The sequence below is a fragment of the Dendropsophus ebraccatus genome, chromosome 5 (genome assembly GCF_027789765.1).
Source record: "Dendropsophus ebraccatus isolate aDenEbr1 chromosome 5, aDenEbr1.pat, whole genome shotgun sequence".
Classification (NCBI taxonomy): domain Eukaryota; kingdom Metazoa; phylum Chordata; class Amphibia; order Anura; family Hylidae; genus Dendropsophus; species Dendropsophus ebraccatus.
In genome coordinates, this window is record NC_091458.1 from 26460430 (window position 1) to 26470568 (window position 10139).

The 10139-nt window shown below is 48.6% G+C and overlaps 1 protein-coding gene across 1 annotated transcript; it reads right to left on the bottom strand.

The window, feature by feature from the left end:
* Positions 1 to 4450: 4450 nt before the first annotated feature.
* Positions 4451 to 8932, bottom strand: LOC138793443 (uncharacterized). Its single transcript, XM_069972013.1, has 3 exons — positions 8086 to 8932; positions 5704 to 5738; positions 4451 to 4541 (listed from the first exon to the last, which is right to left on the bottom strand). Exons 1-2 carry the CDS (start codon positions 8806 to 8808, stop codon positions 5730 to 5732), a joined length of 732 nt encoding a protein of 243 aa, XP_069828114.1. The 5' UTR covers positions 8809 to 8932; the 3' UTR covers positions 4451 to 4541; positions 5704 to 5729.
* Between the last annotated feature and the right edge of the window lie 1207 nt (positions 8933 to 10139).

Consider the following 10139-nt stretch of genomic DNA (forward strand, 5'->3'; position numbering starts at 1 on the left):
ACAAAGGAGTGGCCCAGGCCAGTGCTTTCCCGGAGAGCAGACTGATTATAAACGCCACCTTGGACCGTTCCGTATTAAATTGGGTGGCCATAAGCTCAATGTGCATGGAGCACTGGGTCACGAAGCCTCTGCACAGCTTGGGATCCCCGTCATATTTAGAGGGAAGAGCCAGGCGAAGGTTTGGTCCAAGAGCGGAGACTGCAGGTTGTGCTGGAGGAGGCGACACAGATGCAGATGGAGACTGTGGAGCCGTAAGAAGCCGCTGTACCATGGCGGAGAGTTGCTGCATCTGCTGCGATTGCTGGGCAATCTGCTGGCTCTGTTGAGCGACCACTCGGGTAAGGCTTCGGATGTCTGGCACCTCGCCGGGATCCATGGCCGGATCTAACTGTAACGGCTGGGGTCAGTGGATCCGCGTAGCCTACACAAGCGATGGCACTGAGCCGCACCAGGGAGCGGAGTCTAAGGGGCCGCTGGTCTTCACCAGAGCCCGCCGCAAGGCAGGATGGGCTTGCTGCGGCAGGCGACCCCCAGGTCGCTACCCCTGGCGCGACCTGCTTGTGTAAGTGGCGAGTGGATGCGAAGTACAAAATCGTAGGGCAAGGACGTAGTCAGGGACGGGCCAAGAGGTCAGGGCAGGCGGCGTACAAGGGCGGAGACAGGTAACGTAAGCAAGGACTGGTACACGGAAAATGACAGTAATGTAGGGAACGCTTTCTCTGATAGGCAAGGGCACTATAGATCCGGCAAAGGGCACAGGAAGGGGCAGCCTTTAATAGGGGCAGGGAAAATGGCCGGGCCAATTGTGGGGACACTGTGCCTTTAAGACATAGCAGAGCCGGCGCGCGCGCGCCCCTGGCGGCGGGGACGCGCGCGTCGGCTCTGACACACTGAGACTCCCCGGCGTGCAGTGCAGACGCCGGGAGTCAGGGAAGAAGAGCACACAGGAGCCCCAGGAGACCTCCTGCGGCAGGTAAGGGATGGGGTCGGGCAGCGCTCAGGAGCGGAGGCGGCGCGGACCGCCATGACAACTATGTTCTCATCTTTAGCATCTATGCCTCTTATGATGCATCCCATTATTTTATTAGCCTTGGCAGCTGCTACCTGCCACTGATCACTAAAGTTGAGTTTACTGTCCACCAATATCTCCAGGTCCTTTTCAGCAGCACTTTTACCCAGTAAACATACATTTACATACATAACATTTATCCACATGAAACTTAATTTGCTTTTTTTTCTGCCCAAGCCTCCAGCTTCTCAAAATCCCTCTGTAATATTATATTATCCTCTTCTGTGTTGATGACTTTACCCAGTTTAGTATCATCTGCAAAAATGGAGATTCTACTTTGTAGCCCCTCTACAAGGTCACTAATAAATATATTTAAAAGAAATTGACCCAATATTGAAGCCTGCAGTGAGGGAAATGAGCTGAAAACAGAATGACGAAGAGAGCCACGGACTGCGCCCCTCCTATTACACAGAGAGATGCACAGTCAGAGGCTGATGATTTTCAAACTCACTGAAAGACAACTATCAGCTGATAATGAGCTCCTCGGCTGATCGTTGTCTTTTAAGTGATATCTGCCCGATTCTGCCTGATTGGGCAGATAATTACTCTGTGTAATGGGGTGTGGGGTAACCCTATGGAAGCCCTACTGATAGCTGCACTCTTAAGGCCAAGTTTACATATGTCTGGTAATCGTGATCCAGCAATGTCCGTGATAGCAACGGATATGGACAATAGATGAAACAAGCTGAATCTTTTGCATCCAGCATCTCATCTATTGCTCCATACCCTAAAATGGGAAACCTCTCTGGACATATGGACTGGCCACAGCCGTTTGTAGGACGGGGCGCTGACAGCTAGAGGGCGCCATGGTGGTGCCCAACAGCGGTCAGCCCTCCCGCACTCACCCAGCGCAGTCAGTCCGAGTATCTGGCAGCGCCCTTAGTCCAGTGGCGGCCCTCAGCCTCCAATTAGCAGTGCGGCCACAGCGCATCTAATTCTGGCACAGGCAGCTAGGTACAGAGACGCTGCCCTGCGCCGGAACTGACCTGTAGCCTCTGTCATCTGCAGGGACACAGCACAAACAGCGTCTCTGTACCCAGGGCCGATTCTAGCTTTTCTGCTGCCTGAGGCGAGAACTGACAAAGCGCCAACCCCCCCGGGCGATAGGGGCAAAAAATAAAATCTCGACTTTTTTTATTTTTTTTTTATTTTGAGACAATCCTCGATTTTCTATTTTTATGTTAAATAGGCAGAAAAAATGCACCAAGACTCAGATGAAGCAGTACTAGCAGCTGTACGTGAATGAGCTGAAAAATTGCATTCCGGCATTTTATCCCTGTTCCTTCACATTCCCCCTACAAGATTATCATGCCCCCTGCCCTCCTCACATTCCCCCTACAAGATTATCATGCCCCCTGCCCTCCTCACATTCCCCCTACAAGATTATCATGCCCCCGGCCCTCCTCACATTCCCTCTACAATATTATCATGCCCCCGGCCCTCCTCACATTCCCTGTAATATCACCATGCCCTTAGTGCCCCTCACATTCCCCCTACAAGATTATCATGCCCCCTGCCCTCCTCACATTCCCCCTACAATATTATCATGCCCCCTGCCCTCCTCACATTCCCCCTACAATATTATCATGCCCCCGGCCCTCCTCACATTCCCCCTACAATATTATCATGCCCCCGGCCCTCCTCACATTCCCCCTACAATATTATCATGCCCCCGGCCCTCCTCACATTCCCCCTACAATATTATCATGCCCCCGGCCCTCCTCACATTCCCCCTACAATATTATCATGCCCCCGGCCCTCCTGACATTCCCCCTACAATATTATCATGCCCCCGGCCCTCCTCACATTCCCTGTAATATCACCATGCCCATAGTGCCCCTCACATTCCCTTTAATATCACCATGCCCATAGTGCCCCCCACATTCCCTGTAATATCACCATGCCCATAGTGCCCCTCACATTCCCTGTAATATCACCATGCCCATAGTGCCCCTCACATTCCCTGTAATATCACCATGCCCATAGTGCCCCTCACATTCCCCATACAAGAACTCCAGCACTCCCAGGTCCCCCCATTCAACATGATTAATGCCTCAGCTGAGTATCCTATCTTGTGACCTGACAGGATAACAACAATCTGCAACTGCTGACCTCTGACCTCAGGAGCCGGAGAAGAGCCATAAAACGGGCTGCTCTGTTAACTCTTTCAGTACTGCAGAATGTAGAGTATTACTGTGCATCACTTACATTCTGCAATACAGAAAGCGTTAACAGCAGAGCAGAACATTACTTTTATGCCTCTTCTCCTGCTCTTGCACTATGCTGAGGTCAGCTCGGAGGTCGGCAGTGCAGAGAAGACATAATATAGCGTCCCCGCTGCTGTTTACTTTTTCCTTTCTACAGTGTGTAAGTGATGCAGAGTATAATAACTCTGCATTATTGAAAGGGTTAACAGCAGGAGACACTATATCTATGTCTTATGTGATGTGACTACCTGTGAATACGAGGCTTCCAGTGCCACCTCAGCGCTTCTCATGAGGCAACTGACAGGAAACACGGCTGGGCACTGAGCCGTAATTAGTTGTAATGATAAGGACACAGGACGCTGATGCCGCCCCCCTCAAGGGCTGTGTTATCTGCCGCCTGAGGCAAACACTTCACCTCGCCTCATGGCAGATACGGGCCTGTCTGTACCTGGCTGCCTGTGCTGGAGAATGAGAGGAGAATGTGTGCTGCCAAGAAGGGAGCTGCTGGGGAGCCAGCACAGGTGAATTACTGTTTTTCTGGTGGGTGGGGGCACTATGGGGAGGTAGCTGGCTACTATATGGATATATAGAGCACTGTGGGGAGACATGCTACTATATGGGGCATTAAGGGGGGGGCAGGCTTCTATATGAGGGACTATGGGGGGACTGGCTACTATGTGGGACACTATGGGGGTGATAGGCTGCTATAGAGGGACAGGCTACTATATATGGCATTATGGGGGGTAATGGCTACTTTATGAGGCACTATTTAGGGTGACTGGCTTCTATGTGGTGCAGGTCCGGGGGAAGGAGTAGGGTGGCTTCGGACGTGGCTGGGAAGATGGGAGGGGTCGCAAAGTTGGGGATGTTTGGTCAGCGGGGGGACAACAGTCCACAGCTCTGTCCAGTGGCCCATAATGCTCTGCCCCTTTCCCCCGGACCCCCCGGGTCCCCGTTTTGGACCTTATGAGTGGGAAAAGGGGAAGGAAATGTGCGGAGCCTGAAATGTTTGTCTGTAGAAAGCGAAATAGGGGTGCACAACGGGTGTGGGTTATTGGTGCTTTTCACGGACGGGTTTGTGTCCCCAATAAATAGTAATAGAAAGACTCCGTAGCACTCTTTTCATGCAGCAGTGATCAAAAGTTTATTTACAGCGTGATAGGAACAAAGCCAGGTATATATGCAATAAACGATGCACGTAAATAGATATATTGGTAGAGGCGACTGAGGACGTTTCGACCCTACTCGGGTCTTTTTCAACGTCGCTGTTGAGAGAAGAACATGCATTAAATACCTGATAAAAGTACATCAATGTAGAATGTAACAGAACAATGAAAAAAATGAACAAAATGAAAAAAATGAAATAAATCCTAAAACCTAGAAGCAAGAAAAAAAGCAGAAAATATATATATATATCTTGCGTCTGAACATAACCTCATATAAGAGATCATACTACAAGAAGGAATCTATGCATTTGTATAAGTAGGCAGTGTGGATGCATAGTAACAAAATGCAGATGGTATTGGTCAGTGGTAGTATATAATATACAAAAGCAATACCAGGATATAGCGGAGAGTGGTGTATATACATAGTGTGCACAGATACCTGGTTGGAAAACGATTGTATGCATAATAAATGAAACTAGTCAGGTCACATGTCAAATGCTGGGTGGTGGGGGATCAAGGTAAGGAGTAAGGGAAGGCATAGGAATAAGGCACAGTGCATCAGGTGGAGGCAAGTGGAGGTAAGAGAAGACCAGGGAAGACATAGGAGTAAGGCATAGTGTATCAGGTGGAGGCAAATGGGAGGGTCTGTGGTGTGGACGGGTAGCACTACGTCTGGTGTTAGGCAGGTGGCGGGGGACATGGCAAAGCGGGGGAGAGAACAGGGACTAGTACCTGTGGGTAGTCCGGGCAGGAGTGCTCCTGGCGTCCTCCTGTGCGTGGCAAGCGCTGTGTGCAGCGTCTCTGCCGGGCCGCGCTGAAAAAGGCCGAAACCGGAAGTGCTGGCGCGTCACTTCCGGTTTTCCGGCTCGTGCGTTCCACAGTGGAACGCATGGGGAATTATAATGCCAGATGGGGGCGGGCCGTGTCTAGCATGTCAAATAGGGAGTGGGAGGTGTGTCAGAGTCCACATGAGTCAGGGATAGTGAGCATGAAACTGTGCTTGTAAGATAAAGTATATAAACTAATAAACTAGTGGATCATGGTTTGTGGTACTGGTCTGGATGTAAAGGAACAATAAAAGGAGAAAGAGAAGAGAAATGAGAATAAGGGAGATAGGGGGGTGCGTGGGGGGGGGTTAGGGGGGGGGAAGAGAAAAGGGGGGGGGGGAAAGGAGGGGGGGGGGGGAAGAAAGGGGGGGGGGGAAAGGGAAAAAAGGGGGGGGGGGGGGGAAAGGGAAAAAAAAGGGGGGGGGGCATACTACCTCCTAGGACGCTGAGGATGGTGTGACTAGTTGACCTGAAAGGTAAATTGGTACAACATAAGGAACATGGTACAGTAAATATATGGTATCATACAGTATGTACATCAAAACATAATGTCATATTCGCGGTTTAAGCCGTTAGGTGTGAGAGTCTGGAGTGTATGAATCCAGTAGGATTCACGTTTCCTCAGTAGTAGGTTCATGTTACCACCTCTTCTTGGGTGGTTGATTTGCTCCAAAATTTGAAACCTTAATTGTGCCACTGTGTGTCCTTTATCCACAAAATGTTCCGGGATGGGAAGCCACGTTTTCTTACAGCGTATTGTGGATTTGTGGCTACTCATCCTGTCCTTTACCCTCTGAGAAGTCTCGCCTACATAGGCGAGTCCGCAGGGGCACTTAATCATGTAAATCACGTTGCGGCTGTTACACGTGTAATGTCCCTTGATCCTGAAGGACGTACCAGTTAGTGGATGTGAGAATCGTTCGCCCTTAATCACATTTGAACAGCTCATGCAGCCCAGACAGGGGAATGTGCCATTCAGTTTGGGGTTGAGTAGGGTTTGTCTAGGGCCTCTGTTGAGGCTCCCTATGTCGGCCCTGATGAGTGTGTTGCGGATATTCGGGGGACGTTTGAGACACATCATAACAGGTTCCGAGAATTCCGGAATGTGGGGATATGACTTGTTGAGGATAGGCCAATGTTTTTTCACTATTTGTTGGATTTTGGGGATTACAGGATGGTATGTGTGAACGAATGGAATGCGGGGGGCTTTCTTGTCTTTAGGTGTGGTGGGGTTGTTGGATAGGGCGAGTGTTTTCTCCTGTAGTAGTAGGGGCATGGGGTATCCCGATCCTGGAATTTGGTGGCCATGCTGTCTATGCGTTCTGGTATTGATCTGCTGTCTGAGACTATTCTGGTTACTCTTTTGAATTGGGACCGGGGAAGTGAGAGTTTAGTGGCTTTGGGATGGCAGCTTTTGAAATGGAGTAGGCTGTTGCGATCTGTGGGTTTGGAGTAAATATCCGTGCTCAGCAGGCCTTCAGGGTTTTTGATGACCAATGTGTCCAGGAAACATATTTGTTGTGTATCTTGGTGTATTGTAAATTGAAGCTCGGGGCGGATATTGTTCATGTCTGTGAAGAATTGTGTCAGGGTGTCTTCTGTGCCATGCCATATGCAAAACACATCATCGATGTATCTATACCAACAGAGTGAATGGGCTTGAAACAGTGGGTGTGTGTAGACGTGTTGTGACTCAAATAGGGCCATGTAGCTGTTAGCGTATGGGGGCGCCACATTCGAGCCCATCGCGGTGCCACATCTCTGCATATAGTAGGTGTCACCAAATAGGAAGAAGTTCTTGTGTAATACTATATGTAATAGCTCGATACAAAAATCGGCTGTTTGGCTAGATAGGTCTGTTGTGGAGAGTAGGGTCCTTACCGCATGTAGGCCTTTGTCGTGTTCGATCGAGGTGTAGAGGCTGTTAACATCCAATGTGACTAACAGGCTGGAGGGTGGAATTTGTTTAAGGGTTCTGAGGTTCTCTAGGAAATGTCCTGTGTCAAGGAGGAAGGATGGAGTGGTTTTGATAAGGGGGGTTATGATTTTCTCTAAAAAGATAGACAAAGGGGACAGGATGGAGTCTGTGGAAGCGACTATGGGGCGTCCAGGTGGTTGTTGTAGAGATTTATGGATCTTAGGTAAGATGTAGAACACAGGTGTTATGGGATGTGGGTTGGTCAGAAATGACTGTGTTTTTTCATCAATGATTCTGTTATGAACCGCTCTTTCTAGTAGTTCCTTGATGCATGTGCGGATACTCGGGGTGGGGTCATGGGGGAGAGGTGTGTAGGTGGTCGTGTCGCTCAATTGGCGTTCAATCTCCGAGATGTAGTCGCATTTATTCATGACCACCGTGGCTCCCCCCTTGTCTGCAGGTTTAACTACTATTAGCTTGTTTGACTGTAATGTTTTAAGTGCTTGTCTCTCGATGGTGGGGAGATTGTCATGAGTGGGTAGATTACCTCTTTGTGTTTCTTTAATGACGGTCTTAATATCTCTGTCTATGAGTGAGATAGCCGTTTCTGTGGCATGGTAGGTTCGGGGAGGGTTAAATGGGCTCTTGTTACGGAGACCCATATTAGAGATCGATAGTTCTGCTTTGTCTGTGGTTTCTCTATTCGGGAGTGGAGCAGGTATGGAGCTGAAATGGGTTTTAAGTCTTAGAGTTCTATAGAAGTTATTAAGTTCTTGCTCTAATAGGAAGGTGTTGAGTGGACAGGTGGGGCAGAATGACAGGCCCTTCTGTAGGACCTGTAATTCTGCAGGGGATAAGATGTATGAGGAGATGTTGACAACCAGGTTTGTGGGCTTACCTGGGACCGGGTCTGCATCCTTGGCCCGTAGTCTCTGGATCCTCTTCCCCGCCCTCCTCGTGGGTTTCTTGTGCCTCGGCGTGGGCCTAAAAAATGTTGTTGGCGACCTTGGGATGATGCCTCGCTGCTGGAACTGCTTGTGTCTCTCCATTGGTGGCGGCGTCGAGGTGGGCCGAACTGGGATGATTGTGAGGACTCTTGCCATTTGTAGACTTGGTTGTTCAAATAGTCTTCTGCGTCCCGATGGAATTTCTCCCTTTTGCGATGCTCGAGGGTTTGCTTATATTCAGACAGGCCCTTTTGGGTCTTTGTTTTTAATGTCTCCCACTCTTCGTGATTCAGGGAAGTCGAGAGTTGTTCTTCAGTTGCTCTCACTTTTTCTTTGGTTGTTGAGATGGATTTTTGTAGAAATTCTAAGGTTAGTAAGATTATATCCAGTGAGCTTTTGTCAAGTATCGCTTGGAATTTTTCACAATATTCATTATCCTCTATAAAGAGGGTTGGTCTAAGGTTACTTCTTAGGCCTCGTGGTATCCTGTTGGATCGGTGGTATTCCGCTAGGGTCGCGCTGTGCAGTTCATGCGCTATCAATCTGCGGGATTCCTTTTCATAGTGACGTGATCTCAACTCGTGTGAGGGGATCCTCAGGAAGTCACTTGATGTCGTCACCTGCGATAGGATAGTTGAGGCTGTCTGTTCATCGTAGTTGTTAGGAGTTGACATCTAGGGAACCCGGTGCACTGCTCCACAGGTAATGTAGGTAGAAAGCGAAATAGGGGTGCACAACGGGTGTGGGTTATTGGTGCTTTTCACGGACGGGTTTGTGTCCCCAATAAATAGTAATAGAAAGACTCCGTAGCACTCTTTTCATGCAGCAGTGATCAAAAGTTTATTTACAGCGTGATAGGAACAAAGCCAGGTATATATGCAATAAACGATGCACGTAAATAGATATATTGGTAGAGGCGACTGAGGACGTTTCGACCCTACTCGGGTCTTTTTCAACGTCGCTGTTGAGAGAAGAACATGCATTAAATACCTGATAAAAGTACATCAATGTAGAATGTAACAGAACAATGAAAAAAATGAACAAAATGAAAAAAATGAAATAAATCCTAAAACCTAGAAGCAAGAAAAAAAGCAGAAAATATATATATATATATATATATATATATATATATATATATATATATATATATATCTTGCGTCTGAACATAACCTCATATAAGAGATCATACTACAAGAAGGAATCTATGCATTTGTATAAGTAGGCAGTGTGGATGCATAGTAACAAAATGCAGATGGTATTGGTCAGTGGTAGTATATAATATACAAAAGCAATACCAGGATATAGCGGAGAGTGGTGTATATACATAGTGTGCACAGATACCTGGTTGGAAAACGATTGTATGCATAATAAATGAAACTAGTCAGGTCACATGTCAAATGCTGGGTGGTGGGGGATCAAGGTAAGGAGTAAGGGAAGGCATAGGAATAAGGCACAGTGCATCAGGTGGAGGCAAGTGGAGGTAAGAGAAGACCAGGGAAGACATAGGAGTAAGGCATAGTGTATCAGGTGGAGGCAAATGGGAGGGTCTGTGGTGTGGACGGGTAGCACTACGTCTGGTGTTAGGCAGGTGGCGGGGGACATGGCAAAGCGGGGGAGAGAACAGGGACTAGTACCTGTGGGTAGTCCGGGCAGGAGTGCTCCTGGCGTCCTCCTGTGCGTGGCAAGCGCTGTGTGCAGCGTCTCTGCCGGGCCGCGCTGAAAAAGGCCGAAACCGGAAGTGCTGGCGCGTCACTTCCGGTTTTCCGGCTCGTGCGTTCCACAGTGGAACGCATGGGGAATTATAATGCCAGATGGGGGCGGGCCGTGTCTAGCATGTCAAATAGGGAGTGGGAGGTGTGTCAGAGTCCACATGAGTCAGGGATAGTGAGCATGAAACTGTGCTTGTAAGATAAAGTATATAAACTAATAAACTAGTGGATCATGGTTTGTGGTACTGGTCTGGATGTAAAGGAACAATAAAAGGAGAAAGAGAAGAGAAATGAGA